The sequence below is a fragment of the Megalobrama amblycephala genome, linkage group LG24 (genome assembly GCF_018812025.1).
Source record: "Megalobrama amblycephala isolate DHTTF-2021 linkage group LG24, ASM1881202v1, whole genome shotgun sequence".
Lineage (NCBI taxonomy): Eukaryota > Metazoa > Chordata > Actinopteri > Cypriniformes > Xenocyprididae > Megalobrama > Megalobrama amblycephala.
Genome location: NC_063067.1, coordinates 32,980,577 through 32,997,217, shown reverse-complemented (window position 1 = coordinate 32,997,217; position 16,641 = coordinate 32,980,577). Strand labels below are relative to the sequence as shown.

Below are 16,641 nucleotides of genomic sequence, written 5' to 3'. Positions count from 1 at the left end.
GTGACATCAAGTGTTTAGCCCTCTGTGAGGCCGCCTTGGTTGTTGCTTTTGATTGGACCTGTCTCTGGCCCTATTTTTATTTGGCTCAGAGATGCTGACTTTGAGTTAGGCAGGGTTGAGCATGTCCTTTCAGCTCCCCTGGGGTCCTCAGGGGTTGAAGCAGATCCCCCTGTATGGTGGCAAGGCAAAGGAACTCACTTTTTCTCTTTGCCTGTATTCCCTTAAAAGTAATGCCTGTCAGGGACTGGCATTACCAGACCTTGAGCTCTGCCCTGGGTTATGCGCTTTTTGCTTGCCCCGGTAAAGGTTCTTCCTTGCATAGGACATGGGCCTAAGTTGTGGCCTTTGGGAGTAGTGACACTGTCAGCATGTTTGACCTGAGTGAGTGATTGGTCTCTGCCATCTAAAGGGGCGGTCACACTGCACTTTTCGTTCCATTGACTTCCATTCAAACGCATGCGAATGCATCAGACCGGAAACGCAAGCTTGTGCGAAGAATTTCGCATTTCGCTGCGTTCCAAAGTTCAAGTTTGGTGAACTCTGACCTGCGAATTCGCATCACGTGAAGACGTGCGACCAGTAGAAGATCGATTCGTCACTGCATGACCTCTTGGCTGAATTAAAAGAATTATATTTTTTGCTGTAAAGTCGAGTAGGTTCTATATTTTTACATTTTGAATGTATTGCTTTAAGTTATGTGTTGAATTCATGTTTATAAAAAAGACGTTGTAGACCGTGACGTCATATCACGACCGTTACAGCATCTGAATAAATTTCGCACATTCAAAGTCTAGTGTGACCGCGGCTTAAGTCCATTGAGCCTTATTTTTGCTTATCTTAAGTCATTTAGGCAGTTATTCCCTCAACATGGCAAAGTGGGTACTCATTCCCCAATATGTCTTCGGATGCAGTGTGATTCCCATTCAAAAGGGAAAATCTCAGGTTACGCATGTAACCATGGTTCAGTGAGAGGGGGAATGAGACACTGCTTCTGGCTGCCATGCTTCCGGCATACCTGGTAATGTCTCCTTCAGACAAAGAAGTTATTGACATGTACTACAGGTACCCTCATGTGCTCACGGTCACACACGTAGCCACGTCACGGGCTGTCACTGGCCAATGACATTGTCGCGTTTGAATCACGTCTTTCAGACACCATCACACCGAAGGGGTTCCCTAATGTGTCTTCCCATTCTAATGGGAACAATATAATTCCACCAATACTACATAGTTCATTTAAAAAAATAAAGTTAAGATCTTGCAGATTGTTGTCCCTTGCACACAAATTCAGATACTTTCAAGCAGATTACTGTTTTCCCCTCTGTTACAAAATTTGAATTTGCATATATTTATTTATGCTATTTATTGTTTTGGGGTATAGTGGAATAATTAATGTAATATACTCTGCAAAAATTTTCCAGTTTTCTCAAATTTACTCTGAGATGTATTAAATTTGCACTTCACTTTGGTAATGGAAAATAATTATTAGTGTCTCTTTTCAAGTTCCTCAGAATGAAAGGCCTCTTCGATGTGATTTTCTTTTAAAGCACTACACAGCATTGACAACAATTACATACAGCTCATTTTATACACCTGCCATCTAGTGGTCATATAAAACTCTACAGCATTCCACTAGATTCACATTACTGTTAATGCTTATCTGTTTTAGAGTGTGTGTGTGTGTGTGTGTGTGTGTGTGTGTGTGTGTGTGTGTGTGTGTATATATATATATATATATATATATATATATATATATATATATATTACAATGGGTTCAATTGAAATTGCTGCTAACAAGCATGACTGCTGCCAAATATTTCTGAGCCCATCCACTGAGGAAATGTCGAGAGAAAAAAAACCAAAAAAAAACCTTTCTTTCTTTCTTTAAAATAAATACTTTGGGAAACCTGTCCTCTAGAACTCCATGTACAGATGAGGGGTTTCTATTCAGTTTACTTATAGGGGAAAATTGCAAGAGAAAGCCATTGCAAGAGAATAGTTTCAGATTTGGTTCTGAATACCCAAACTAGAGGTCACCCCTCACACTGACCTCTAAAAATGTGTTCTAGCCTATTGCTAACCAAAACAGATCATCCCGCCCACCCCAAACTCATGCCATTGGTTGAGTGCTAACTTAAATACTTTCTCATTCTGAGTTCATTCACTGTGTGATCGCAGGTCGAGAGGATGACAGCTCGAGTGTACTGCGCTGTGTTATTGTGTCTGTCTGGATGCTTGAGCACAACAGATGCTGCTCCAGGACAAAACTTCACAGGTGAGAAGATCCATGTTCTTTTAACTTCATTACACAGCCTGAAGAGATGCATAAACAAGTGCCTTATGAAATATGACATCTCAGCACATTTGAATGTATTACTTTATATATCGTCCCATTGGATTTATAAGGTTCTGTCTTTGTCAAAACTGAGTTATTCACATATTCTTATTCTGTGACAACTTATTTACATTATGTGATATCTCAATATCTGTACCGAACCATAACTTCAATACCGAGGTTCACAAAAATGATGGTTCGGTATGTACCTTGTTATTTAGTTAAGGTTCGGTACGGATTCGGTACAGCAGGAGGGAGAAAACTTAACATAAAATTGCTTTTTTCCCCGTTTTAGTAGTGGTTTACTGAACAAATTGTTTCTCTGTCTTTAAATAAATACAATTAGCTATAAATAAAATTTATATAGATATAATTAAAATTAAAATCTCTGACAATGCTGTAATTTATGTACAGGGAGCACTTATTTGCATATTACTATAATATTAAAGGTTACAATTAACAACAGAGCCCAAATTCTTAAATTAAGTTGCTATTTATTTTTAGATATAATAATCAACACTCACATAAAAATTGTATACAAACATGTAAATTGCATATAAGGCAGTTTTTGCGTTAACTTCTAAATCTGTTTCTACTCCAATTCGATGTTAAATATATTCATTTACACAGTGGTCGTCATTCATTAAAGATTTATTTAAACATACATTAAACATAGGCTATACATTAAATATTCAGGACAGAGTAAGTAAAATGTAATAAATATATAGGCTAATATAGTGCATATATGTAGCAAAAGAGTTCATTTATCTAGAGAACTAAAAAGCTGTGGACACTGAATGGCATTTCTGAGGTAAATGCTACGGGACAGTGTTTACAAGCTGTTTCGTTGATGTCTTGATGTCGCTGATTACACACGAGATTCAGTAAGATTCAGTAAGTTGTACTGTATCGTTCAACATACCTTCAGATGTTAATTTAAATATTATTCTGCTAGCTATTAAAGAAGAAGAGATGATCCCATTCACTTGAAACCAGGCGCCAGTACAGTGATCTGTCATGCCACATCAAAGAGCGACAAAACGGCATTTATTGTTTGAATTTGGTGATAAAATGGACAGAATTTGAGGGATGTATCTTATCGAAAGTAACAAAACACAGAGCTTATTGTGATTATTAGTGGTTAACTTAAAAGTGGTTAATGGGCTATACAACTCTGATGCTGAAACAAACTATTACAACAACATGGTCACCCCTAATGATGCTCTTCTGTAGTGGCCGTTTATGCTGCCGGGAAGGTGAAGATCGTGGGGTACCGTCGGGGATGTGCTTCTGATAGAGACTGCACTGGAGGATACAGATGCTGTGGGGATGTCTGTATGCCGCCTCCTTCTGGTGACAAGCCACTCAGTGAGTTTCAATTAGAATGGATAATAATACTATGGGGGGGGGGGGGGGGGGGGGGGGGGGGTTGGATTCTCAGCAAGCAACACATTGAAAAAAAAAACATTACATTTTAAAGTAGAAAGACTGAAATAGTTTTTTCTTGTAAAACATGTTCCAATAATACAAATTCCAAAAATCTTTTTTGCAGTGAAAAAGACATTCAGCATTCAGTGATATGGTTTCTCTGTCATGTGTCTGTATAACAGCAAAGCCAGGAGTGTGTCCACGCAGACAATATGAAGCAGAAATGTGTGCCCTGATTAGTTTTGTGTCGTGTGCCAATGACAGTGACTGTGCCAACAATGAGAAATGCTGCAGCAATGGATGTGGACATCAGTGTATGGCTCCAGTTACAGGTATATTATATTATATTATATTATATTATATTATATTATACTGCAGGGCTGTTGAATGCTTGAATCTGTTTGGCTGACAAATGTTCTAAACTGCAATTATTTTCAGTGAAATACATGGCTAAAGTAGTTCCAGGCAGATCTTGACCGCATTACACTTCCATATCACTTCACCAAACTATTTTAGTTACTGCAAAGGTCCTTACAGCCTAAAACAGCAAAAAAAAAAAAAAAAAAAAAAAAAACATGTGAAAAAGACATTCAGCATTCAGTGATATGGTTTCTCTGTCATGTGTCTGTATAACAGAAAGTCCAGGAATGTGTCCACACATTCATTATGAAGCAGAAATGTGTCCCGCGATTAGTTTTGTGTCATGTGACAATGACGGTGACTGTGCCAAAGATGAGAAATGCTGCAGCAATGGATGTGGGAGTCAGTGTATGCCTCCAATTACTGGTATATTCTATTCTATTCTATTCTATTCTATTCTATTCTATTCTATTATATTATGCTGCAGGGCTGTTGAATGCTTGAATCTGTTTTGCTTACAAATGTTCTAAACTGCAATTATTTTCAGTGAAATACACGGCTAAAGTAGTTACAGGCAGATCTTGACCGCATTACACTTCCATATCACTTCACCAAACTATTTCAGTTATTTCAAAGGTCCTTACAGCATAAAACAGCAGAAAAAAAAACAGTGAAAAAGACATTTAGCATTCAGTGATATGGTTTCTCTGTCATGTGTCTATATAACAGAAAAGCCAGGAGTGTGTCCACGCAGAAAATATACAGCAGAAATGTGTGCAAAGATTAGTTTTGCGTTGTGTGCTGATGACAGTGACTGTGCCAAAGATGAGAAATGCTGCAACAATGGATGTGGACATCAGTGTATGCCTCCAGTTACAGGTATATTATATTATATTGTATTGTTATATTATATTATATTATATTATATTATATTATATTATATTATACTGCAGGACTGTTGAATGCTTGAATCTGTTTGGCTTACAACTGTTCTAAGCTCTGCAATTATTTTCAGTGAAATACACGGCTAAAGTAGTTCCAGGCCGGTCTTGACCGCATTACACTTCCATATCACTTCACCAAACTATTTCAGTTACTGCAAAGGTCCTTACAGCCTAAAACAGCAAAAGAACAAAAAAACCCCAGTGAAAAAGACATTCAGCATTCAGTGATATGGTTTCTCGGTCATGTGTCTGTATTACAGAAAAGCCAGGAGTGTGTCCACGCAGACAATATGAAGCAGAAATGTGTGCCAGGATTAGTTTCGTGTCATGTGACGATGACAGTGACTGTGCCAACAATGAGAAATGCTGCAACAATGGATGTGGACGTCAGTGTATGCCTCCAGTTATAGGTATATTATATTATATTATATTATACTGCAGGGCTGTTGAATGCTTGAATCTGATTGGCTTACAAATGTTCTAAGGTGTGCAATTATTTTCAGTGAAATACATGGCTAAAGTAGTTCCAGGCCGGTCTTGACCGCATTACACTTCCATATCACTTCACCAAACTATTTCAGTTACTGCAAAGGTCCTTACAGCGTAAAACAGCAAAAGAACCAAAACCCCAGTGAAAAAGACATTCAGCATTCAGTGATATGGCTTCTGTGTCATGTGTTTCAATCAGGGGCACCGCTAGCAATTTTGGGCCCTATGAAAGAATTTGAGGTTGGGGCCCCTACCCAGGGCCGGCGCTACCTATAGGCAGAGCAGACAGTTGCCTAGGGCCTCGGCATGGAGGAGGGGCCTCCTGAGTCCTGCCTCCACTACCGTAACATCCCCCAAGCAAAATACTAGGCTCTTTTTCCATTGGATATAGATAAATTCACAGTGACTCTTACCTGTAATTAAACCAACTATTGTCACCATAACAAAATGGGTCCCACCTTCTAAATACGTGAAAAAAACTTACAAAAATGCAACTTTTCTGCAGCTGACTGGCTTTAAGTCTTGAATTATGATTGCGCCGAAACGAATATCCTTCATGGCGAAAGGCTAAAACAGGCACTCAAAGAAGTGCAGTTCGTAATGTAGTTGTGCGAGTTGTCATCATCTCTTTTGGACTGATTGTAATATATCATTTGCCGGTTTATGAGTTTAAAAGAGTGCGAGTGCCGTCAACGCGTCCAAACAGATAGACACTTTAAATTTGTGCGTAATGAATGACATTGCGTCGGGAGCAGACTACCAATACTGAAGTAAAAGCAAAGTTCGTATTCAAAGTTAAAGAGCTAGAGTATGCTATAACAGAACTAGAGTACTTTTTTTAATGTTTCAAAAATAGTATCTCAACTGTCTGTATCTTTTAAATTCTGCTGTTTACATTATTGTTCTACCGCAATAGGCTACTTACTTTCATTTCTACTTTTTATGTTTTCAAAAAATAAGTTTTGTTGTTATATTTACTGAAAAATCAGCGGACAGTTTTATAAAGTAATTAAGTATTAATGCTTAGAATTTTTTTTTATCTCTTTCACTTTTACTATATAGTAGTTGATTTGTGTACACTCTTAGTTGATTTGTGTACCCAGCCATTTTTTTTCAACCAATTTTGGATTTATTTCTTTTAGCCAGCAATATAGTAATATAGTAAAAGGCATGCTTTTGCTCACCCCCATATAGGGGCAAATTTGTGGGGTATTTTAAGCTGAAACTTGACCAGACCAGAGACTTATATTACATCTTGTGAAAGAGGATATAATAGGTGCACTTTAACCCAACCTGCTGGGTTTGTCCATATTTAACCCAGCTTGGGTTGTTTTTAACCCAGCATTTTTTTAGAGTGTAGCCTACACTCTTCTGTGGTTAAACATTTAAAATCCACAGAACCTTTCCATAACACAAAAGGTTCTTTACTGTGGAAAAAAAAAGTTCTGTTACTTTGTTCTTCACTCTAATAAAAAAATAAAATTAAATAAAAAAAAATAAATAAAAAAAATTGGTTCCACACTCTTAAAAATGCTGGGTTGAAAATGGACAAACCCAGCGGATGGGGTTAAAATTGCCCAACGTGCTGGGCAGTTGTTTTTTTTAACCCAACTGTTTAAAAATGACTATATGGCTGTCTTAAAATGAACCAAAAATAGGTTTGAAATAAAAAAAAAAATCAGACTAATTACTAGAGACAACAATAATAATCAAAAGGTGAACAATTTATTAATAAGCAACTTAAATGTTTATTGTTTAATTATTATTAATTAAACTTGTTAATAAATGTTAATTTATTAAACACATTAATAAATGTTAATTTCCAGCATACTTTGGGTTCATTTTAAGCAAGCAATACAGTCATTTTTAAACAATAGTTGTGTAAAAAAAAAAAAAAAACATTTAACCCAACCACTGGGTTAAAACACCCCAATTGTGGGTTTGTCCCTTTTCAACCCAAATTGGTTTTTTTTTAACCCAGCATTTTTTAGAGTGCACTACCGTTTACTGAAAGGTTCTTTGGGAAAACAAAAGTGGTTATTTTATGGCATCACTGTGTTAAAACTCCCTTTTGGAACCTATTTTTAAGAGTGTGTAGTGCATATTTGAAGTATTGCATTGCAATACATATGATAATATAGTTTAAATTAGTTCAACAGGAGGGGAAAATCCTGTCCAAAAAATGATTAAGGCATGATGCTAATTTACTTAAGTGATTTTCATTTTCTTTCATTTTACTGTAGGCCTAAACAGTTTGTTATCCCAAAGAGTGGGTAGGTGTGTTAGGATAATGTAAATAAATTACTGAACAAATTACTACCAAAAAAAAAAAAAGGCATCCTCAACAAAGAATAAGAGATTACCTTAAAGGTTCTCTAAGCGATCCTGGGAGGAGTAACTTCCTGTTGACGTTCGAAGTGTTGTCAAACAAAACAGAGGCTAGCTAGACCCTCCCATCCATGCTTCCTGAAACAGTCATGAACGCGCATTTAAAATCATTCTTGTCGGTTATTGGCTGGAGCATGTTTATTATGATTCGTGGTCCAGGCTGCACCAGTTTGTTTTTATTGCTGTTTTCGGAGCTTGTGGCGACTACAGAGACCGCATTTTTTACAGTGTGTTCAGGGGACAGGCAGCTAGCGGGTAGTGAGGAGATGTTTGCTGTATGTGACAAAAAATGTTTTGGTCTAAAAACGTGTGACATCGCTTAGAGCACCTTTAATTAAACTTTGATTAATATGGACATATAAAAATAAAACAAATATATATATATATATATATATATATATATATATATATATATATATATATATATATATATATATATATATATATATATGTGTGTAGCTATAAAAATATAAAGATTTTAATAACAGATGTTAAATAAAAAGGTAAGGAATAATATTTGTTTTAAGTGCTTTTTATTAGGAGTGGTGTGGAGCAGGGGGCCTCCAACATAACGTTTGCCTAGGGCCTCCAAATGTCTAGAACCGGCCCTGCCCCTACCGTACCCATTCCGCAACAAACATACAAGTCAACCTAGCTATCCAAAATCTTTGTCTGCAATTTAATAATATTGGACTATTACTTTCAAGAAGGTCCATATTTTAAAGCTCTTTCTAACTTGTACTCGGCCTTAAAATAACATAGTTCTTGTAATTGTTAACTATAGCATTTGTTACAATAAGGATATAATTACAGGTAAGACCATTTTTTCTTTCTTTCTTTTTATAGAATTTGTTATGAAAAATAGCAACACAGTTAGAAACTATAGCTACAACATGCCACAGCTGTAATATAAATCTTTAGTGAACAATCTATTCCCGTAACAGATTATCTATTATAAATTCTACAACTAGTCAAAATTTGCCACAATAAATACAATAGAACGTGATAAATTCTAGTAAATGTGGTCTTCATGAGTTTAAAAAGCTTGCAGGATGATGTTTTCCCATCTTTTCATCAGTCATTTTAATGCTGTTTTAGATCATGTTTGACTTTCTCCATAGCGTTTTACTATCCTCAAAGTCCAAATGGGTCACTCATTTTATCATCAGCGTCGCTCATGCAAATATTAACACTTTTAAAGCGCGCTGGTGAACGCGACTACAGTGATTCGCACACCACTCATGCAAAATTAAACAATTGGGCTTCAGTCAGTCATATTGTGCAGACAATTGATCCGTTCAGTTCGTACAGCTTATAAAAGCTCAGAACACGCACTGTATACAATAAATTAATAGTCTGATGATTCTACATTTCGGTGTGTGGGCGCTCAGAGTACCGGCAACATGTGAGAAGTGCTGATGTGACAGAAGTGCCGGTACTGTGTACTGGCCCACTTCGAGCACTGACTGTTACTACTAATAAAACCGATCTCTGGGAGCCCAAAAGTGCGTGGGCCCTTAGAATCATCCTAACTTTCCCCCCCTTAGCGGAGCCCCCGATAACAGAAAAGCCAGGAGTGTGTCCAAGCAGACAATATGCAGCAGAAATGTGTGCAAGGATTCGTTTCGTGTCATGTGCCAATGACAGTGACTGTGCCAACGATGAGAAATGCTGCAGCAACGGATGTGGACGTCAGTGTATGCCTCCAGTTATAGGTATATTATATTATATTATATTATATTATATTATATTATATTATATTATATTACATTATACTGCAGAGCTGATGAATGCTTGAATCTGAGTTTAAAAAGCTTGCAGGATGATGTTTTCCCATCTTTTCATCAGTCATTTTAATGGCTGTTTTAGATCATGTTTGACTTTTTCCATAGTGTTTTACTATCCTCAATAAAGTCCAAATGGGTCACTCATTTTATCATCAGCATCGCTCATGCAAATATTAACACTTTTGAAGCGCGCTGGTGAACGCGACTACAGTGATTCGTGCACCACTCATGCAAAATTAAACAATTGGGCTTCAGTCACAGTCATATTGTGCAGACAATTGATCCGTTCAGTTCGTACAGCTTATAAAAGCTCAGAACACGCACTGTATACAATAAATTAATAGTCTGATGATTCTACATTTCGGTGTGTGGGCACTCAGAGTACCGGCAACATGTGAGACGTGCTGGTGTGCGAGAAGTGCCGGTACTGCGTAACTGGCCCACTTCGAGCACTGACTGTTACTACTAATAAAACCGATCTCTGGGAGCCCAAAAGTGAGTGGGCCCTTAGAATCATCCTAACTTTCCCCCCCTTAGCGGAGCCCCCGATAACAGAAAAGCCAGGAGTGTGTCCACGCAGACAATATGCAGCAGAAATGTGTGCCCGGATTCGTTTCGTGTCATGTGCCAATGACAGTGACTGTGCCAACAATGAGAAATGCTGCAGCAACGGATGTGGACGTCAGTGTATGGCTCCAGTTATAGGTATATTATATTATATTATATTATATTATATTATATTATATTATATTATATTATATTATATTATATTATATTATATTATATTATATTATATTATATTATATTATACTGCAGGGCTGTTGAATGCTTGAATCTGTTTTGCTTACAAATGTTCTAAACTGCAATTATTTTCAGTGAAATACACGGCTAAAGTAGTTACAGGCAGATCTTGACCGCATTACACTTCCATATCACTTCACCAAACTATTTTAGTTACTGCAAAGGTCCTTACAGCCTAAAACAGCAAAAGAAACAAAAAACCCAGTGAAAAAGACATTCAGCATTCAGTGATATGGTTTCTCTGTCATGTGTCTGTATAACAGAAAAGCCAGGAGTGTGTCCACGCAGACAATATGAAACAGAAATGTGTGCAAGGATTCGTTTCGTGCCGTGTGACGATGACAGTGACTGTGCCAAAGATGAGAAATGCTGCAACAACGGATGTGGACGTCAGTGTATGCCTCCAGTTATAGGTATATTATATCATATTATATAAATAAATTAAATTAATTAATTAATTAATTAAATAAATCAGTGCATATAGTTTTAATAATCAGTTTTCAATGCAAAAAGTCTCAAAAAGTGTATTTGCTCAGTGCAGTTTTCAATGCACTGAGCAAATACACGGCTAAAGTAGTTACCAGGCCGGTCTTGACCGCATTACACTTCCATATCACTTCACCAAACTATTTCAGTTACTGCAAAGGTCTTTAAAAGCCTAAAACAGCAAAAGAAACAAAAACCCCAGTGAAAAAGACATTCATCATTCAGTGATGTGGTTTCTCTGTCATGTGTCTGTATAACAGAAAAGCCAGGAGTGTGTCCACGCAGAAAATATGAAGCAGAAATGTGTGCAAGGATTCGTTTCGTGTCATGTGACGATGACAGTGACTGTGCCAAAGATGAGAAATGCTGCAACAATGGATGTGGACGTCAGTGTATGCCTCCAGTTATAGGTATATTATATCATATTGTATAAATTAAATTAATTTAATTAATGAATGAATTAATTAATTAATTAAATAAATCAGTGCAAATAGTTTTAATAATCAGTTTTCAATACAAAAAGTCTCAAAAAGTGTATTTGCTCAGTGCAGTTTTCAATGCACTGAGCAAATACACGGCTAAAGTAGTTCCAGGCCGGTCTTGACCGCATTACACTTCCATATCACTTCACCAAACTATTTCAGTTACTGCAAAGGTCCTTACAGCCTAAAACAGCAAAAGAAACAAAAACCCCAGTGAAAAAGACATTCAGCATTCAGTGATGTGGTTTCTCTGTCATGTGTCTGTATAACAGAAAAGCCAGGAGTGTGTCCAATCAGACAATATGCAGCAGAAATGTGTGCCCGGATCAGTTTTGTGTCATGTGCCGATGACAGTGACTGTGCCAACAATGAGAAATGCTGCAGCAATGGATGTGGACGTCAGTGTATGCCTCCAGTTATAGGTATATTATATTATATTATATTATATACTATACTGCAGGGCTGATGAATGCTTGAATCTGAGTTTAAAAAGCTTGCAGGATGATGTTTTCCCATCTTTTCATCAGTCATTTTAATGGCTGTTTTAGATCATTTTTGACTTTTTCCATAGCGTTTTACTATCCTCAATAAAGTCCAAATGGGTCACTCATTTTATCATCAGCGTCGCTCATGCAAATATTAACACTTTTGAAGCGCGCTGGTGAACGCGACTACAGTGATTCGTGCACCACTCATGCAAAATTAAACAATTGGGCTTCAGTCACAGTCATATTGTGCTGACAATTGATCCGTTCAGTTCGTACAGCTTATAAAAGCTCAGAACACGCACTGTATACAATAAATTAATAGTCTGATGATTCTACATTTCGGAGTGTGGGCGCTCAGAGTACCGGCAACATGTGAGAAGTGCTGGTGTGCGAGAAGTGCCGGTACTGCGTACTGGCCCACTTCGAGCACTGACTGTTACTACTAATAAAACCGATCTCTGGGGGCCCAAAAGTGCGTGGGCCCTTAGAATCATCCTAACTTTCCCCCCCTTAGCGGAGCCCGTGATAACAGAAAAGCCAGGAGTGTGTCCACGCAGACAATATGCAGCAGAAATGTGTGCCCGGATTCGTTTCGTGTCATGTGCCAATGACAGTGACTGTGCCAACAATGAGAAATGCTGCAGCAACGGATGTGGACGTCAGTGTATGCCTCCAGTTATAGGTATATTATATTATATTATATTATACTATACTGCAGGGCTGTTGAATGCTTGAATCTGTTTTGCTTACAAATGTTCTAAATTGCAATTATTTTCATTGAAATACACGGCTAAAGTAGTTCCAGGCAGATCTTGACCGCATTACACTTCCATATCACTTCACCAAACTATTTCAGTTACTACAAAGGTCCTTACAGCCTAAAACAGCAAAAGAAACAAAAACCCCAGTGAAAAAGACATTCAGCATTCAGTGATATGGTTTCTCTGTCATGTGTCTGTATAACAGAAAAGCCAGGAGTGTGTCCACGCAGAAAATATGAAGCAGAAATGTGTGCAAGGATTCGCTTCGTGCCGTGTGACGATGACAGTGACTGTGCCAAAGATGAGAAATGCTGCAACAATGGATGTGGACGTCAGTGTATGCCTCCAGTTATAGGTATATTATATCATATTATATAAATAAATAAAATAAATAAATAAATTAATTAATTAATTAATTAATTAATTAAATAAATCAGTGCATATAGTTTTAATAATCAGTTTTCAATGCAAAAAGTCTCAAAAAGTGTATTTGCTCAGTGCAGTTTTCAATGCACTGAGCAAATACACGGCTAAAGTAGTTCCAGGCCGGTCTTGACCGCATTACACTTCCATATCACTTCACCAAACTATTTCAGTTACTGCAAAGGTCCTTACAGCCTAAAACAGCAAAAGAAACAAAAACCCCAGTGAAAAAGACATTCAGCATTCAGTGATGTGGTTTCTCTGTCATGTGTCTGTATAACAGAAAAGCCAGGAGTGTGTCCAATCAGACAATATGCAGCAGAAATGTGTGCCCGGATTAGTTTTGTGTCATGTGCCGATGACAGTGACTGTGCCAACAATGAGAAATGCTGCAGCAATGGATGTGGACGTCAGTGTATGCCTCCAGTTATAGGTATATTATATTATATTATATTATATTATATTATATTATATTGCAGGGGCTGATGAATGCTTGAATCTGAGTTTAAAAAGCTTGCAGGATGATGTTTTCCCATCTTTTCATCAGTCATTTTAATGGCTGTGTTAGATCATGTTTGACTTTTCCCATAGTGTTTTACTATCCTCAAAGTCCAAATGGGTCACTCATTTTATCATCAGCGTCGCTCATGCAAATATTAACACTTTTGAAGCGCGCTGGTGAACGCGACTACAGTGATTCGTGCACCACTCATGCAAAATTAAACAATTGGGCTTCAGTCACAGTCATATTGTGCAGACAATTGATCCGTTCAGTTCGTACAGCTTATAAAAGCTCAGAACAGGCACTGTATACAATAAATTAATAGTCTGATGATTCTACATTTCGGTGTGTGGGCACTCAGAGTACCGGCAACATGTGAGAAGTGCTGGTGTGCGAGAAGTGCCGGTACTGCGAACTGGCCCACTTCGAGCACTGACTGTTACTGCTAATAAAACCGATCTCTGGGAGCCCAAAAGTGCGTGGGCCCTTAGAATCATCTTAACTTTCCCCCCCTTAGCGGAGCCCCCGATAACAGAAAAGCCAGGAGTGTGTCCACGCAGACAATATACAGCAGAAATGTGTGCCCGGATTCGTTTCGTGTCATGTGCCAATGACAGTGACTGTGCCAACAATGAGAAATGCTGCAGCAACGGATGTGGACGTCAGTGTATGCCTCCAGTTATAGGTATATTATATCATATTATATTATATTATATTATATTATACTGCAGGGCTGTTGAATGCTTGAATCTGTTTTGCTTACAAATGTTCTAAACTGCAATTATTTTCAGTGAAATACACGGCTAAAGTAGTTACAGGCAGATCTTGACCGCATTACACTTCCATATCACTTCACCAAACTATTTTAGTTACTGCAAAGATCTTTAAAGCCTAAAACAGCAAAAGAAACAAAAAACCCAGTGAAAAAGACATTCAGCATTCAGTGTTATGGTTTCTCTGTCATGTGTCTGTATAACAGAAAAGCCAGGAGTGTGTCCACGCAGAAAATATGAAGCAGAAATGTGTGCAAGGATTCGTTTTGTGTCATGTGACGATGACAGTGACTGTGCCAAAGATGAGAAATGCTGCAACAATGGATGTGGACGTCAGTGTATGCCTCCAGTTATAGGTATATTATATCATATTGTATAAATTAAATTAATTTAATTAATTAATTAATTAAATAAATCAGTGCATATAGTTTTAATAATCAGTTTTCAATGCAAAAAGTCTCAAAAAGTGTATTTGCTCAGTGCAGTTTTCAATGCACTGAGCAAATACACGGCTAAAGTAGTTACAGGCCGGTCTTGACCGCATTACACTTCCATATCACTTCACCAAACTATTTCAGTTACTGCAAAGGTCTTTAAAGCCTAAAACAGCAAAAGAAACAAAAACCCCAGTGAAAAAGACATTCATCATTCAGTGATGTGGTTTCTCTGTCATGTGTCTGTATAACAGAAAAGCCAGGAGTGTGTCCACGCAGAAAATATGAAGCAGAAATGTGTGCAAGGATTCGTTTTGTGTCATGTGACGATGACAGTGACTGTGCCAAAGATGAGAAATGCTGCAACAATGGATGTGGACGTCAGTGTATGCCTCCAGTTATAGGTATATTATATCATATTGTATAAATTAAATTAATTTAATTAATGAATGAATTAATTAATTAATTAAATAAATCAGTGCAAATAGTTTTAATAATCAGTTTTCAATACAAAAAGTCTCAAAAAGTGTATTTGCTCAGTGCAGTTTTCAATGCACTGAGCAAATACACGGCTAAAGTAGTTCCAGGCCGGTCTTGACCGCATTACACTTCCATATCACTTCACCAAACTATTTCAGTTACTGCAAAGGTCCTTACAGCCTAAAACAGCAAAAGAAACAAAAACCCCAGTGAAAAAGACATTCAGCATTCAGTGATGTGGTTTCTCTGTCATGTGTCTGTATAACAGAAAAGCCAGGAGTGTGTCCAATCAGACAATATGCAGCAGAAATGTGTGCCCGGATCAGTTTTGTGTCATGTGCCGATGACAGTGACTGTGCCAACAATGAGAAATGCTGCAGCAATGGATGTGGACGTCAGTGTATGCCTCCAGTTATAGGTATATATATATATATATTATATACTATACTGCAGGGCTGATGAATGCTTGAATCTGAGTTTAAAAAGCTTGCAGGATGATGTTTTCCCATCTTTTCATCAGTCATTTTAATGGCTGTTTAGATCATTTTGACTTTTTCCATAGCGTTTTACTATCCTCAATAAAGTCCAAATGGGTCACTCATTTTATCATCAGCGTCGCTCATGCAAATATTAACACTTTTGAAGCGCGCTGGTGAACGCGACTACAGTGATTCGTGCACCACTCATGCAAAATTAAACAATTGGGCTTCAGTCACAGTCATATTGTGCTGACAATTGATCCGTTCAGTTCGTACAGCTTATAAAAGCTCAGAACACGCACTGTATACAATAAATTAATAGTCTGATGATTCTACATTTCGGTGTGTGGGCGCTCAGAGTACCGGCAACATGTGAGAAGTGCTGGTGTGCGAGAAGTGCCGGTACTGCGTACTGGCCCACTTCGAGCACTGACTGTTACTACTAATAAAACCGATCTCTGGGGCCAAAAGTGCGTGGGCCCTTAGAATCATCCTAACTTTCCCCCCTTAGCGGAGCCCGTGATAACAGAAAAGCCAGGAGTGTGTCCACGCAGACAATATGCAGCAGAAATGTGTGCCCGGATTCGTTTCGTGTCATGTGCCAATGACAGTGACTGTGCAACAATGAGAAATGCTGCAGCAACGGATGTGGACGTCAGTGTATGCCTCCAGTTATAGGTATATTATATTATATTATATTATTTATGCTGCAGGGCTGTTGAATGCTTGAATCTGTTTTGCTTACAAATGTTCTAAATTGCAATTATTTTCATTGAAATACACGGCTAAAGTAGTTCAGGC

At 37.7% G+C, this 16,641-nt stretch overlaps 1 protein-coding gene across 1 annotated transcript in view; it reads left to right on the top strand.

Moving 5' to 3' along the window:
• The first annotated feature begins 1,767 nt into the window (after positions 1-1,767).
• LOC125259791 (prestalk protein-like) overlaps positions 1,768-16,641 on the top strand; it is an 18,401-nt gene continuing 3,527 nt past the window's right edge. The window contains exons 1-9 of the mRNA XM_048177710.1: positions 1,768-2,275; positions 5,328-5,477; positions 11,279-11,428; positions 12,955-13,104; positions 13,456-13,605; positions 14,192-14,359; positions 14,654-14,803; positions 15,136-15,285; positions 15,630-15,779. Of these exons, the coding sequence (XP_048033667.1) occupies positions 2,188-2,275; positions 5,328-5,477; positions 11,279-11,428; positions 12,955-13,104; positions 13,456-13,605; positions 14,192-14,359; positions 14,654-14,803; positions 15,136-15,285; positions 15,630-15,779 (1,306 nt within the window). The 5' untranslated portion in view covers positions 1,768-2,187. The remainder of the gene's footprint in view (positions 2,276-5,327; positions 5,478-11,278; positions 11,429-12,954; positions 13,105-13,455; positions 13,606-14,191; positions 14,360-14,653; positions 14,804-15,135; positions 15,286-15,629; positions 15,780-16,641) is intronic.